This window comes from Acinonyx jubatus, chromosome C1, assembly GCF_027475565.1.
Source record: "Acinonyx jubatus isolate Ajub_Pintada_27869175 chromosome C1, VMU_Ajub_asm_v1.0, whole genome shotgun sequence".
NCBI classification, from domain to species: Eukaryota; Metazoa; Chordata; class Mammalia; order Carnivora; family Felidae; genus Acinonyx; species Acinonyx jubatus.
The window spans coordinates 7,586,179-7,601,032 of record NC_069381.1 but is presented as its reverse complement, the minus strand read 5'-3'; the positions used below and the strand labels follow the sequence as shown (position 1 = coordinate 7,601,032).

The 14,854-nt window shown below is 62.5% G+C and overlaps 1 protein-coding gene across 7 annotated transcripts in view; it reads left to right on the top strand.

The window, feature by feature from the left end:
• CASZ1 (castor zinc finger 1) overlaps nt 1-13,471 on the top strand; it is a 153,404-nt gene extending 139,933 nt beyond the window's left edge. For 6 of the 7 annotated variants that reach the window (XM_053207041.1, XM_053207052.1, XM_053207043.1 and 3 more), the window contains 11 exons: nt 1,331-1,466; nt 1,727-1,790; nt 3,076-3,230; nt 3,335-3,457; nt 4,410-4,739; nt 6,253-6,451; nt 7,173-7,344; nt 9,173-9,324; nt 9,446-9,587; nt 10,225-10,524; nt 12,205-13,471. In XM_053207041.1, the coding sequence (XP_053063016.1) occupies nt 1,331-1,466; nt 1,727-1,790; nt 3,076-3,230; nt 3,335-3,457; nt 4,410-4,739; nt 6,253-6,451; nt 7,173-7,344; nt 9,173-9,324; nt 9,446-9,587; nt 10,225-10,524; nt 12,205-13,334 (2,903 nt within the window). In that variant the 3' untranslated portion in view covers nt 13,335-13,471. The remainder of the gene's footprint in view (nt 1-1,330; nt 1,467-1,726; nt 1,791-3,075; nt 3,231-3,334; nt 3,458-4,409; nt 4,740-6,252; nt 6,452-7,172; nt 7,345-9,172; nt 9,325-9,445; nt 9,588-10,224; nt 10,525-12,204) is intronic. The other variant, XM_027060433.2, reaches the window with a different exon arrangement.
• The last annotated feature ends 1,383 nt before the right edge of the window (nt 13,472-14,854 follow it).

Here is a 14,854-nt window from a genome sequence, read left to right as displayed (position 1 = left end):
TCCCGGGCACGCAGCCAGGAGGCGGCGAAGTCCAGACTTGGACCTCGGCGGTCCGGCTCCTGAACCCGCGTGCCCTACTCTGCTGTGAGACCGTCTCAAGACCAGGCAGGACGGAAGGTCCCTGCAGCCTAGCCCAGGGGTCTGCCCAGGTCTCCTAGAGGGCCTGCCAGTGCTTGGCAAGGGGGCTGGGCCATTTCCCAGGGGACCTTGGGCAAGTGACTTCGGGGAGCTACTATCCTGTCCCGAGTGGGACGTTCCCATCAGCTGGAAGCGTGGAGTGACCCACCTTCCATTCCCAGGTGTGAGAGGGATGGCAGGATGCCCAGGGGCCTTGTGCCTCTGGCCAGACGCCTGTGGGCCGGGGTGGGCCCCACTTTAGGACCACACTGAGCTCAGGGGCCAGACTGTCAAATTCTTTCTTTTTCATTAGAAAAATCTCCTTCCCCCAAAAGAAAGGTCAAGGGAAGGGGGGGGGAGCGTTTTCCTTTATTTTTTAATCAAATGCCACTTGCTGTCTGTGAAGCAGCTTTCTGTCAGCTGCAGCGCCTTGGGGCAGATTAATATTTCAGCCACTTGGGGATTGTGGAGAAGGGCTCGGTGGACATGTTCCTGTCAGCAACTTCTTTTGCCCCTGCTCTGCTTGGCCTCCCAAATCATCTGCCTACCGAGCTCCAGACTTTCCCCCAATGGCTACACCCCGCCAGCTCCCACCCAGACCCTGGTCCAGCCCAGCCCGGCCACAGTGGGCCTCACATCCCTGCCCTGGACAGCTTGACGGGCGAGGTCACATAGTTTGAACTGCTCTGATTGGCTGTCAGCTCCCATCGCCCTGACACAGCAGATGCCCCTCCTAGGCATGCTCAGTGGAAGGCAGGGCCGTCGCCCCGGCAACAGCGGGCCGGGGACCTGCGGAGGGGCGCAGCTCCCAGTCTAGATCTGCCACTTTCCCTCAGCATTAACAGAGTCTTTAATAAAAGCCTAAGCGGCAGCCCCACAAATTGACTGTGACAGTCGGTGGAGAAAATGAAGGGCCCCCACCCCCGTGCCAGCCCCCTCCCCAGCCTCCCGCCCTTCTCCTCCAGGAGGCCCTGAGCTGGGACAACTTTGACATAATTTTGCAATAATTATCACTTGAAGAATTGCCACACAGGGGTAAGCGTCACAAGCGATCATGTCAGTGGGGAGAATCTCTGACCAGCAGCCAGGGTTCCCCTGGGGCCCCCGGCCCACCCAGCCCACTGCCCTCCCTCCCGGCGGGGGGGGGTTCCGGTCTGTGTCCATAGGAAGCCCTCAGCCCCTCTAACACCATCTTCCCTCCCCTCCCCTGTAGGAAACGGGCAGCAGGCCACCCCCGCCAGGTTCCCCCCGGCCCCGGTGAAGCAGGAGCCCGGTGAGAGCGCTGGCGCCCCGGTTCCCCACGAGGTCTCCCAGGACCGCAGTTTAGACCTGACTGTGAAGGAGCCCAGGTGAGGCGAGGCCAGGCCCCCACCCCACCAGCTCTGCCCCACTGCAGGAGGCTCTTGGGGACAGCGCCCTTGGAGCCAGACCCCACCGAGGCCAGGGGCCAAGCCCTCCCGGTGGGGGGGGGGGGAGGGGGGGGTCCTCCTCCAGCCCAGGCAGATGTAGCAGGCGGGGCCGGGGCCTTCGGGATGGGCAGGGAAGGGTGAGTGTCTGGGCTCAGTCCCACGTACGTCTGAGCTAAGGCCCCTTGGTTTGTGTGTTCCAGTAATGAATCAAATGGCCATGCAGTCCCGGCAAACTCGTCTCTTTTATCCTCGCTTATGAATAAGGTAAGAACCATCCATCACACGCCTCCCGCTCCCCCACCCAGAGAAATTAAAGCTATGCTGGGGGGGTGGGGGGGAGGTGTTTGTTTTTTAATGTTTTGCCTCTAATAAGATGAGTTTGTACCATTTAAATTTTGAGGCCATTTTTCATCGGATATAATTTCAGAGCCACTGCTTACAAATTAATTTAATGAACTGGCTGAAGAAATATATTCCAGCCTCTGACACCCTTTTCTTCCCTTCAGATGGAGGGCTCCAAAAGCTTTTCCAGAGCCCTCTAACTTCTTTCCCTCTCAGTTATTAATTTTATTTATTTATTTTATATATTTTTTGTTTGTTTAAAAGGGGGTGGGGGAGGGGCACTAAAGTGGGAGCAAAGCATCAATTTCCACTTTTCGGGTTGAGTAATGGTCTCGGACGCCTTCCACAGAGGTCGCTCCAGAATATTTATTTTAAATAATGCAGGGTCTTTGTAAATTATACATCATCTCAAATATATTTCCCCCCTTCACATGATAAATTTGACTACAGCAAGATTAATTTGGTTACCATACACAAGTGACTGCTGGGGGAGCTGGGCCTGGGCCGGACCTCACGGGTGGGGGTCCCGCAGGGCCCTTGGCAGGGAAGGAGCCTCCCGCCACCCTCTGCCGAGGGCCCTGCGCCCTCTACCTTTCCTCTCTCCTCCCTTGCTCTCCTGCTCTACTCTTCCCTTCTTGGCGGTGGGGGAGGGTGTCACTGGCCCCTGTACCCCCTCGTTCCTTCGTGTTGGGGCCCCACACCCCATGTGGGTCAAGCTTTCACATAGGCTCCCCCTCGCCACTCCCCCTCCTGGCCCAGTAGCCCTGAGCCATCTTGATCTCACCCCCTGAGCCTCCCTCCCTCCCTCTCTGCTCCTCTTTTGTGTGCCTTCTCTTGTTCTCAAGGAATTCATAGGGGCTACCCCCCCCCCCCTCCTCCTGCACTTCTTTTGAAAACCTGGCAGGAAAATAAGCAGGGAGCCACAAAGTCTGGGGAAAGCTGGTCTGGTGTGTGCCCAGAGTCCCGGCCTTAGCTTGAGTGATGGATCTTAGCACCACGGGGTTTGTGTGGAGGAGCCGTGGCATCTCCACGTTGCCTTGGGCAGCACCATTCAGAGCAGACTCGGCTGTGGCCAGAGCTGTGCAGGGCCAGGCGCCCTCTCCTCTCCACTGCTCTAGTGCGTTGCAAGAGGCCCAGGCGGCCCAGAGCCGCTGCTGCTCCCACGGCGGCCAGCCAGTCCCAAGCACCGGCCCTGTTCTCTTTGCAGATGTCTCAGGGCAACCCCAACCTTGGCAGCCTGTTGAACATCAAGACAGAAGCGGAGGGCAGCCCCGCCGTGGAGTCCTCGCCCTTCCTGGGCAAGGCCGTGAAGGCGTTGGTTCAGGAGAAGCTGTCCGAGCCCTGGAAGGTGTACCTTCGAAGGTGAGGGGCTCCCTGGCAGAGCAAAGGAGCAGGAAGGGCCACACCCACCCATCGTGGTGGCCAGTGCCCCAGGGTCTCCTCTGACTGCTGCTTCCTCTGGCCAGGTTTGGCACCAAGGACTTCTGTGACGCCCAGTGTGACTTCCTTCACAAGGCACACTTCCACTGCGTGGTGGAGGAGTGCGGCGCGCTTTTCAGCACCCTGGACGGGGCCATCAAGCATGCCAAGTGAGTGGGGGTCCCCAGGGCACGTAGAAACCCAGCCCCTTTCATTCCAGCCTGGCTCCAGGCTGCGTGGGGTTGGGGGCTGCCTGGGTCTCTAGCTGCCTTCCAGGCAGGCGCCGTATGCTGCTCGCACCGAAACTCAGAAGCTGAGCTAGTTTCTTAGAAGGTACTGCCTGAAAAAGGCAGGCTTCCCCATCCTTCCACCTGCTCAGCCGCCTGGTGGGGTCCTCTGAGCCTGTCCAGGCTCCACCAAGAGACCCTGAGCAGCTGTTTCTGCCCACCCCCCACACCCCTCCCCCACCAGTGTGGCCAGCAGCTCTACCACAGATGTTCCCTACAGAGCCAGCTGGAAAGACCCCACTCTGACCCAGGCAGAGACCTTAGATGAAGGCCTTTTCCAAGCCACAGTATTGCATTTGTAGATTTTCTTTGACCTAAAAATAATGAAATTAATTTGTAAACCCACTGAGCTGAAAAGCAGCAGGCCAGCCGCCTCTTGTAATTGAACCCAGAACTTGCAGACATTTAACACAGACCTTGGCTACTGCCGGGCCCCAGCTCAGGCTCCGCTCACTGCTCAGGCAGCCGTTAGTCTGCAGAAGAGCCATCTTTGAGGGCCGAACGAGACCCACCTTTAATTCTCAGAGCAGATTCTGGAAGCACAGATTCATGCCCCCTGCTGTCCCTGTCCCCTGCTCTGTGTAGGAAGGAGCTAGGGACAGACACAGCAGGAAGATCACAGGAAGACATAGCTAGGGCTGAGCCAGGAGCCCAAGTTCAGAACCAGAGGACACAGCAGTTCTCAGTCCTTCTCTCCTGGTGGCATCACACCTGCTGCTGGGGACTATGTAGGGACACTGGGCCCCTAGGCTCATGATGGGGTAACATCCAGGGAAAGGCTACCGGCGCAGGGCCCTCTTCCTCCCCACTGAGCCACTGTTCCTGCCTGTTGCAGCTTCCACTTCCGGACGGAGGGAGGAGCAGTGAAGGGAAACGCAGAGGCTCCCTTCCCCACCTCGGCTGCGGAGACCAAACCTGCCTTGGCCCCCTCGTCCCCTCCAGCGCCTCCTGTCACCACAGCCTCTCTGGAGGGTCCCACTCCCAGCCCGGCTGCCGTGCCCTCCACCCCCACGCTGCTCGCCTGGAAGCAGCTGGCTTCCACCATACCCCAGATGCCTCAGATTCCAGCGTCAGTGCCTCACCTGCCCACTTCGCCCTTGGCAACGACTTCTCTAGAAAACGCCAAGCCCCAGGTCAAACCCGGATTCCTCCAGTTCCAGGAGAAGTGAGTCCCTCGATGAGCCGGGAGTCCCGTGTCCCCCGCGTGTCTCGGGAGTAGGTGCTAGCAAGGGCAGCCGAGGAGGTGCTGCTCCTAACCCTGCAGTGAGCCCGGGCTGTCCCCAGCCTCTCTGGGACACGGTCATCGGACACTGTCCTTCTAGCCAAAGAAGCTGCTGCTCTGGCCTCACTGCCTGCTCCCCAAGCAGGCAGCCGGGGTGGGAGAAGGTGGTGGTGGTAGGGGCCGCTGTTCCAGAGGGGCAGCGTTGGCACTGTGAGGACCAGCTTAGGTGGGCCGGGAGTGCTGGGCCTCGCCCGGCAAGGAAGGCTGCATCTCACTCTGGGCTTTGCACCCATGGATAAGTCTCTGCAGAGCAAGCGAAGTCATGGGTGGGGGGCGAGGGGGCTAGGCCCCCACTCCAGGCCCACACCCGTCCGCACAGTGGTCTGAGCTCTCAGGGGTGGAAGGGACCTTCCTCACTGGATGGTGGTGGCGCCTTGCGGCGAGAATGGTGACTCTGTATCGTTATGTGTGCGGCTTCCTGTTCTCAATAAAAGTAATAAATTGGATGTGAACGTGTACCGCCTGAGTGGCAGCTGTCCCCCCTCTCTGGGCACCTGGGGCTGGGCCTCTGGCATGGAAGGGGACCTGCGTTCCTCTCCGTCCCTCCCCGAGCTTCCCTTGTTCCGTTCCGCCTCCCCACAGCGGCAGCGCTCTTAGTCTCCCTAGCGCGGTCGGATTCCCACCCCGGGGCCACCGTGGCGGCAGCTGTGGCACCAGCCAGGGCAGAAGGCCGGGGCATGGCGTCCTCCACACCTGTCTGCAGCCCAGGAGGCAGGCCGTGGGGCAGGGCTGCCGCTCACGGCATGGGGGCTCAGCCCAGCACCCCCCACCCCCCCACCCCCGAGCCCCACCACTCAGCCAGTCGGTGAGGTTCTCTGAGTGGGCGGGAGCCCTGAGCCCCGAGGTGACCCTGGGGGCCCTGGCAGCTGTGCGCCTCAGCGGGACCTGACACCAGGCGCACACTCCCCCTGGCCCGGGCCCCGAGGGAGCAGAGCTTCCGGGTAGGGCTGCCCACCCATCTGCACCCTGTCAGTCAGCCACACCCAGGGCAGTGCCTGTGCCATGCCAGCCAGGCCCTCACTGGCGCCCCGCCAGGGCTGGCAATGCCATCTCTCATTTTCACATCCAAGAGGTTATTGCAGCCGCCTTATCTATAATCCTGAGGTGTGGCCGTGGAAACTACGTGTCCCAGCATGCAATGCTCTGGGCAGGCTGCACACCGCAACCCTTTCTGCACCAGCCGAGCTCCAAAAAGAAGGCAGGAAAGCATGCTGGGATCTGTAGTCTCCTCTGGCCGAGGCCACTTGTTGAGCAGGAAGGCAGCCCCGGGGGCCATTCCTCTGGGCCACACCGCAGGGGATTAGGGAGCAGAACTCCAACTCCAACCAATGTCAGGATGTCGACGGGGAGGGCTCTGGGAACGCCAATGACCTTCTGGGCTGTGGTTTCCTTCCAGCGATCCTTGCCTCGCCACGGACTGCAAGTACGCCAACAAGTTCCACTTCCACTGTCTCTTCGGGAACTGCAAGTACGTCTGCAAAACCTCCGGCAAGGCTGAGTCCCACTGCCTGGACCACATCAACCCCAACAACAACCTGGTGAACGTGCGAGACCAGTTTGCGTACTACTCACTTCAGTGTCTCTGTCCCAACCAGGTCAGCCCCGGGGGACAGGTGCGGGCGGGGGCCTGGGGCCCAGGGTGGGGGGCAGGGAGGCACGGGGCCCGGGGTTGGCTCCTCCCGGCAGGGATTCATTACGTCTCTCACGCCCGTTTTGAATTGGCCTCGTCCAGACTCTGGAAAGGGCACTCTCTTGCCCCTGGGCCCCTGGAGGCCCCTGGGCAGGGGTCCAGATTGGTGCTCAGTTGGTGACGTCTGTCATTTCATCCCAACTCTCTGTGTACTTGGCATCATTCTGCCCATCCTGGAACTATGCTCCCTTTCCCCAGAGGCCTAGAATTTTAAAATAGGCCCATTGGACAGCTAGAGATTGAACTGTCCGTGCCCCAGAAAGGAAGGGCAGATCAAGTTCACCATAAAGGCCTACCCCAAGACTGGTAGGGGCTGTTTGGCAGAGTGCCTTGAGAAGGAGTCTGATCCTAGAGCTGGGCATTCCAGAGAAGAGTGCTAGGCCAGATTAGTGATGTCTGCTCTGGGTGTGGAATTAGAAATGGGTGGCACGATTACCAGGTAGGATGTTTTGGTCAGATTCCAAAAGGGACATACCGCTTTTTAACATGCGAAAGGCCTACACCCAGTTGTGTTTTCTGATTTGAGCACGGAAGAACAAAGGGCCTGCCACTCCCAGAGCCGTGGGCCCGGTGGGAGCTCAGAGAAGTGGTCAGCCTGGCCCTGACCCTCCCGTCCCTCCCTGCAGCACTGCGAGTTCCGGATGCGTGGACACTACCACTGCCTCCGGACCGGCTGCTACTTTGTGACCAACATCACCACCAAGTTGCCGTGGCACATAAAGAAGCACGAGAAAGCCGAGCGGCGGGCAGCCAACGGATTCAAGTACTTTACCAAGCGCGAGGAGTGTGGCAGGCTAGGTACTGAGGGCCGCGGTTGGGGGGAGAGACTTGCAGCAGGTGGCAAGGTTGTGGCTCTGGTGGCCCCGGCCACCTCTCCTGGTACCCACCTCTTGTCCCTGCACGTCAGACTCTGTGTTGTGTTAAAAATGCCACTGATGTCACAGGCCAGGCATCATCAAACAGGGGAAACTGTCAAAACACGGAGAGCCCAGGAATAGGGGTGTGAGTGACTCAGAGCACTCCGCCTACATCCGGGGAAAATGCCTGGGGCCTCGTCATCAGAGTCAGGCCTTGGACTCGGTGCTCTTTCCCGTTCTCTCAAGAGGGAGTGCGGATAACATAGGAGCCCCTGATGTTCCTCACTCTGGGATCTCTTTCCATGGCTCTAACTGCAAGGGCTTTTCCAGAACGGCCCCTGGTTTGTTTGCTCATTCAGCAGATACCTATCGAGGAAGAGCGGTGTGCAGGGCTCCGTGCTGTTATGGGAGGTGGTGGGGGTGGTGGCAGCTCAGGGTTTTGAGTGTCTTCTCTGGCCAGCACCGTGCTTGGCAGTGGGGGTCTGGTAGGACAAGCATGTACACTGTGGATCGGCCCAGAGCATCTGTGACCTGGGGTGACCCAGAAGGAGGTGGCCATGGGGCTGGGAAGGAGGCCACAGATGGCCCTGAACTTCGAAGCAGATGCCAGGGAGCTGAGTCTGCTGTTGAGAGCTGGGCCCTCGTCAGGGAAGCCGCCCGGAGCCCTGGACCCGACCGGGGCCTCCCGAGTAGCTCCCTGGCCCCAGCGTGCCCTGAGGATGCCTTTGGGCAGGGGGCAGACCCCACCCACCTGCCTCAGGATGGAGCCACACGTTCACAGGCCTGCAGATGTGGGGTAGGAATCTGCCAGGAAAAAACTGGAAACTGGAAGGCAGGTGGCAGCTAGGCAGGCCGGGCACAGACAGCTGGGCCGCAGGCCAGGCCTGTTGTGACTCAGGTGGTCATAGCAGCAGGGCCTTGGGGGAGCAGAGGTGGGGCCGTTGGCTGCCGCAGACTGGCCCTTCCACAGGGGCAGGGTGAGATACTCAGCGACTGCCAGAAAAGACAGGAAACAAACCTTTCTTTCAAGTATTAATTCAAAAAGAATTCGTGGCCTGGGAGAGGGTTGGTAACCATGGCAACAGATGTCAACATTTGGTGGCCTGTGCCGTCCTTGGGCTCAGTTTACGGGGGTCAGGGTATTCCGTAGTTGTCGGTATTTACTCAGCTTCGGGTGTTTTTGGTGGTAGTTGGGGCCAAACAAAGCTGGGGGATGATATAAGACACCTGGCCAGCCCCGGCGCCATGGCAACGGGCAGGCCTTCACCTGCCCTTTGCTGACACTGTTGCAGTCTTGCCCGCTGTTTGTTCTCAGCCCAGAGGGAAGCCGAGGTGGGTGGGGGCGGGGCAGAGGTCCACACAGGTCTGGGGGCAGGCACCCGGGCTCCCCAGAGATGTGGAGACAGGTGGCTTGCCGGGAGGGGGCCGACCTGGTGGACGGGTCATTAGGGTCTCTCGCCCAGAAACCCCGGGACCTCTCAGCGAGAGGGGGCAGGGGATGGGGCCCAGCCTCGCCACTGTCACCTGCCTCCACGCCAGGCCAGAGGAGAGGGTGGGCCCAGGCCCTGGCCAGCCGGAGAGCCTAGGACCTCCTCCCCCGGGGGTGGGGTGGATACAAGCCCTCCTCAGAGGAATGCCACCACGGGGCACGTGTCCCCTCCCCAGACACCATCTGCCCGTTGGCCACACTCCCCTGAGCCCAGGAGGCACGGTGGGTGCTGTGCGCGCCGGCCGGGGGAAGCTCACGGCCGGCGGGGCTGTGTCCGCAGGCTGCAAGTACAACCAGGTGAACAGCCACTTCCACTGCATCCGGGAGGGCTGCCAGTTCTCCTTCCTCCTCAAGCACCAGATGACCTCCCACGCCCGGAAGCACATGCGGAGGATGCTGGGCAAGAACTTCGATCGCGTGCCCCCCTCCCAGGTGAGCGCCCGGGGTGCCCAGCAGGCGTCGGTGCGTCCCGCCCGGAGGGACAGCCTGCCTGCCCCCCTGTGGGCGGCGTGGCCCCCGCCCAGCTTCCTCAGGGTGCCCCTTCTTCTTTCAGGGCCCCCCGAGCCTGATGGACACGGAGACAGATGAGTACATGGATTACACGGGCTGCAGCCCGGGCGCCGTGTCCTCTGAGTCGCCCACCATGGACCGGAGCTGCTCCAGCACCCCCGTGGGCAACGAGAGCACGGCGGCAGGTGAGCACACGGCCGGGCGGCGCGGCGACAGCGCGAGCAGCGGGCCAGGAGGAGACATCGGGGGCCGGGAGCTTCCGGCCCAAGGCACCGCAGGGTCCATCTTAGGGTCCGTGGTCACGTGGCCTCAAAGGAGGACAGAGCCAGCCTTAGTGTGCGGTAGGGCCGGCTGGTCTGGGGGACACGGGTCACTGAGGCCCCCTCCTGCCCGCACTCAGCCCTTGGCTTCGGCTTCCAGGAGAGGAGCTGGGCTCGTCCTCAAGGGCAGGGGGGCCGGGGACCTGCCAGGGCCCAGGTCCCGGGCACGCGGCCTTCCTTCTGGCCCTTCTGCCATCGCCCCGAAGCTCAGTCCCTGGACCCCAAACTGGGGTCGCACCAGGGCCGGGCTCTGCCGCAGGCCCTCTCTGAGCCCACCACGGCCTCTCCCTGCGCAGCCTCCCCTCCCCTTCTCTCCTCCTCCTGCCACCTCCTTCCCCACTTTCCTCTCGTGGCGCTTCTCTGCTCGTCATCTGTCCACGTGTTTTCATATCATACTTGCTTCTGCCATTGGGTTTCTCATTTTGGTTCTTTTTTGTTTGTTTTTTCTTTGTTTTGGTTTTCTTTTTTTTTTTTTTTTTCTGCTTTTCTCCACCCTCTCCAGGCTGCCCGGCTCCTCCTCCTCCTCCTCTTCCTCCTCCTGCTGCCGCTGGCGACGAGGCTGCCCGTGTGGCTCCGCAGCCCCCACTGACCCCATCCTTCTCAGCGGCCGTGCTCCGGGCGCCCCTCCCCTCCCTCCCATGCCTCTTTTCTCCGCCCTGTCTCTCATACTCTCTGCTCAGTGCCACTCTCGGAGCCACCCGGGGCCTGGGCCACCCGGTCGGCAGCCCGCCCCGCCTCCCGCCCGCCACAGCCACCGCAACTCCAGTAAAAAGTGACGTCCCCCTAGTTCAGGATGCTGCAGGTAACTCGCACATGCCTTCTTGCCAGTGTGTGTCACCTCCGCTGACCCTCAAGGCCATGGTCCGGGACCTGACCTTTTCCTGTGACCTGCTGGGGCGAGGACAGGGCCACCCTGCGTCCCGCACAGCCCAGCACCCCCCAAAACCAGAGAGCCCTGTCTCTGTCCCGAGGACAGCTCCTCTGGACTCCTGCTCAGCATTGGGTCCAGGCAGGGCCCTGACACCAGCCTGACCCCCTCCCAGCCCTGGAGCCAAGCAGGAAGAGGGAGTCCCTGTGGCTCAGGCCCCAGGCAGTGCTCAATGGCAGGGGTGCCTCCAGTTCCCACCCCACCTCCCACCCCTGCATATCCGATGCCCCGCAGGGCTGGGACCCGCCAGCCCCTCGCCTCTGCTGTGGCCATCACCGCAGCCCTGCACCCTCCTTCACTCATTTTTGCCTCACGTTCTGCTGAGTGCCAGGCCAGTGCTGTGCCAGAGAGGCAGAAGGTCTCCCTTCTGGAATTCTACCTGTGGAAGGCTGTCACTGCCATAACCACACTGAGCCCTGTGCCCTCAGACCCAAAGCAGCCGCTTCTCACTCACCTGGATCTCCAGGCCCCACACCCTCCCTTGTCCTGCGCCACGCACCCCCACACCGTCGCCGCCCTTGGTTTCTCTTCGCCTGCCAAGGTGGGGGGTGACTGGGTCCGTTCCCTAAATGGACGACGCGGCACAGTGGTGCCGTGGAGGCCGGATATTCTAGGCAGGTTCGGGGCAGGCTGAGCAGGTCAGCCACATGGGAGAAGCCTGAATACCCCACCCTTGACCCTGGGTAGGGCCAGCCCCTGAAGGTTTCTCTCTCATTCCTAGGGTGTGAGGCCGGGAATGCCAGGGTTGTTGTCCCTCCCCCAGCTGCCTGCGCAGTGCCAGGGGCTGCTGTCCCCTCACGCCACAGCAGCAGGGCCACTCTCAACCAGGCAGCCCTGGCCGTGAGCCATCCGAAGTCCAGGGCGCTGTTGGGTCCAGTTGGGAGGGCACAGGTGGGAACCCGTCTGCCAGCTGAGCCCCTGCTCCAGCCCCGGCCCCTCAGAAGAGCTGCCCTCTTCTGGCTTACTGGGGGCAGAAGACCCCCACAAGACTTGAAAGAATCTTCCGGCACCAAAGGGAAGGTGTCCCTCAGGGCAGGGCGTTACGGCTCCAAACAGCCCCAGGGCGCTGGGCATCCCTGCGGGAAGTAGGTAGGTCCCCTGTGCAGACAGGTGGGCAGCCGGGGAGACTGGTTAGCCGGCCGGGAGAAGGAGCCCGCCTGTCCCTCATTAGAGGCGGGTTCGCGATGGCATCCTGGCGTCCGTCCAACCTGGGTAATTACACTCTGCCGACCTAGATTCCCCCTTCAGCTTCAATTAGCGCCAGGATGCGTCCTCGCTTCCCACCCAAACTGGCCAGGAAGCGGCCACCACATCCCCCGGGTTGCTTGCTCTGCCGCACGAGGGGCGGATGCCTGTGTGGTCGTCCTGCAGACAGGGGATGACGCAAGGGGAAGCCTGGGGGCTCCCTGGTTCTTCGGGGGACGGGGAGAGGCCCCCAGAGTCTGGGGAAGCCGACCCCCAGCGCTGCCCTCCGGCCACCATGCGGAACCGGGGACCCTGCGTGGGTGTGAAAGGCTCCCCGGCTCGCGCTGACCTCCCCCGGCCCCTCCGCAGGGAACACCATCTCCATGCCCACAGCCTCCGGGGCCAAAAAGCGCTTCTGGATCATCGAGGACATGTCGCCGTTCGGCAAGCGGCGCAAGACGGCCTCCTCGCGGAAAATGCTGGACGAGGGCATGATGCTGGAGGGCTTCCGGCGCTTCGACCTCTACGAGGACTGCAGGGACCCGACCTGCCAGTTCTCGCTCAAGGTCACGCACTACCACTGCACGCGGGAGAACTGTGGCTACAAGTTCTGCGGACGCACGCACATGTACAAGCACGCGCAGCACCATGACCGCGTGGACAACCTCGTGCTGGACGACTTCAAGCGCTTCAAGGCCTCGCTCAGCTGCCACTTCGCCGACTGCCCCTTCTCGGGCTCCAGCACGCACTTCCACTGCCTGCGCTGCCGCTTCCGCTGCACCGACAGCACCAAGGTGACGGCGCACCGCAAGCACCACGGCAAGCAGGACGTGATCAGCGCGGCGGGCTTCTGCCAGTTCAGCTCGAGCGCCGACTGCGCCGTGCCCGACTGCAAGTACAAGCTCAAGTGCTCGCACTTCCACTGCACCTACCCGGGCTGCCGCCACACGGTCGTGGGCATGTCGCAGATGGACTCGCACAAGCGCAAGCACGACAAGCAGGAGCGCGGCGAGCCACCCGCCGCGTCCCCGGGCCCCGCCGTCGGCCTGGACGGCGCGCTGTCGCTGGGCACCGAGCCCGGGGCTCCCCTGCTCTTCCTCCCGCCCGCCGCCGCCGCCGCCGCTTCCGCGGGCCTGGGGCTGGGGCCGGGCGATGCGGGCGACCCCGGGGACCCCGGCCCGCCCGACGGCCCCGGGCCCCGCGACGGCCCCGGGCCCCGCGACGGCCCCGCTGCACCCGCGCCCGGCCCGGTGGCGGCTGGGGAGTCGTCGCAGGAGGACGAGGAGGAGGAGCTGGAGCTGCCCGAGGAGGAGGCGGACGACGACGAGGACGACGACGAAGACGACGACGACGACGAGGAGGACGACGACGACGACGAGGACGACGACGAGGACCTGCGCACCGACTCAGAGGAGTCGCTGCCCGAGGCGGCGGCGGCGGGGCCGGGGGCGCGGAGCCCAGAGCTGGCGGCCCCGGCGCCCGCCACAGCGTCGCCCTAGCCCGCCCGTCGGGGACGCCTGGCCCGCCCCCCTCCCGTGGTGGCCATTGTGATTCCTTTTGTAAGAGATGCTATTTATCTGTAACGCTGCCCCCCCCCCCGCCCCCGCCAGAGCTACGCGATCGCACCCGGTGCCGGCGTGGGGAGGCGCTCCGGGCTCGGGGCGGCCCCGCCGGTGCTTCCGGACCCCGAGTCCGTCTCAGGACAGAGGCGGGGGCCTCCCTCTGGTGCTCCGGGGCCGCCCCCGCCCCGCCCGCGGCGCGCGGCCAGCGGCTGGAAGGACAGGCTGCGAGCGACCCTCCTCTGGCTGCACTTCGGGGATCTTCTTCAGGGAAACAGAAGGTGCTCTTGTCCGGGGTGGGACCGAGGAGCGGGGGCCCTGAGGGCGAGGCGGGCGCGCAGACACCCGGGCAACCGCCCCGCGCGCCCCTCCCCGCGGCCGGACCCCGGGCCCCGCGACCACGCCGGTGGGATTCCTCATTGCTCAGGACTGGGAAGGGCGCCGGGGGTCACCGCGACCCCCAGCCCTCACCCCCAGAGGCGGGCCCCACTAGCATCTGGCAGGGCCTCCCATTCACGCAGCTAAGACCCTCCCTCCTGGCCCCGGGGGGCGGGGGAGGGAGGGGCAGAGGCGCCAGCGCCGGCGACACTGCAGGGACCGCGGAGGAAACCTCACGGAATTGGCAGAGCCGGGGCGCTGTGCCCCGCCGCTGGGCCCTGCCCCGGTGTCTGCTCCCGAGGGCTGGGGCCTGGAAGAGGCGCGTCTCGGCCGCCCGGGGACTCCCAGGCCCCAGCCTCTGCCCACGGAGGGCTGAGGCTGTGTCCGCTTCCATACCTAAGAGCGGCAGGTGCTGGCGTGCTGGGCCCGGCAGGGGTCTCAGCCACCCACGTGGTGGGAACAGGAAGGATACCACTGTTTGGGGCTTTAATATTCAAAATGGGGAAAAAAATGCGAGAAAGTTGTACAGTATTTTTCCTGTAAAGGTTATTATTCTACATAGAACAAAAAGAAAAAAAAAGGCAGGTGGGCCGCGAGAGCACAGGCCCGCCTCGGACCAGCCCTGAGGTTGGAGACCGAGTGCAATCGCTCACGTGGGATTTCGTTTCGCATTTATTTTAGAGGCCTTACCAGTTTGAGGCTGTCTGTCTTTACACTAGCACTGACGGGAGCTGCGTGATTCCAACTTTTAACTTGAATTTTGTAGAAACAAGAAAAAGGACTATTACTGTTGATACAAGTTTGTAGTTAACATTTGAGTTTTTCTCTATTGGTTATGCGTGTGGCTTTATAGGGCTTTTTTTTTTTTTCCCTCAGTTTTTATTATTTTGTTTGGGATGCTTCTTTGCCAGTGCAACCCACCCAGACTTGGGTCCCTTTTCAAAACACCCCCACTTCCTGGAGAGGATGAGGCCACCAAGCCCAGTTTGGGGGGGTGGGCGCCTGGCTGGTGCACACCAGGCCACGGGCTCTGAGGGCGACAGGGACCCAGCACAGGCGACCCAAGCTTCCCGTGTCTCCAG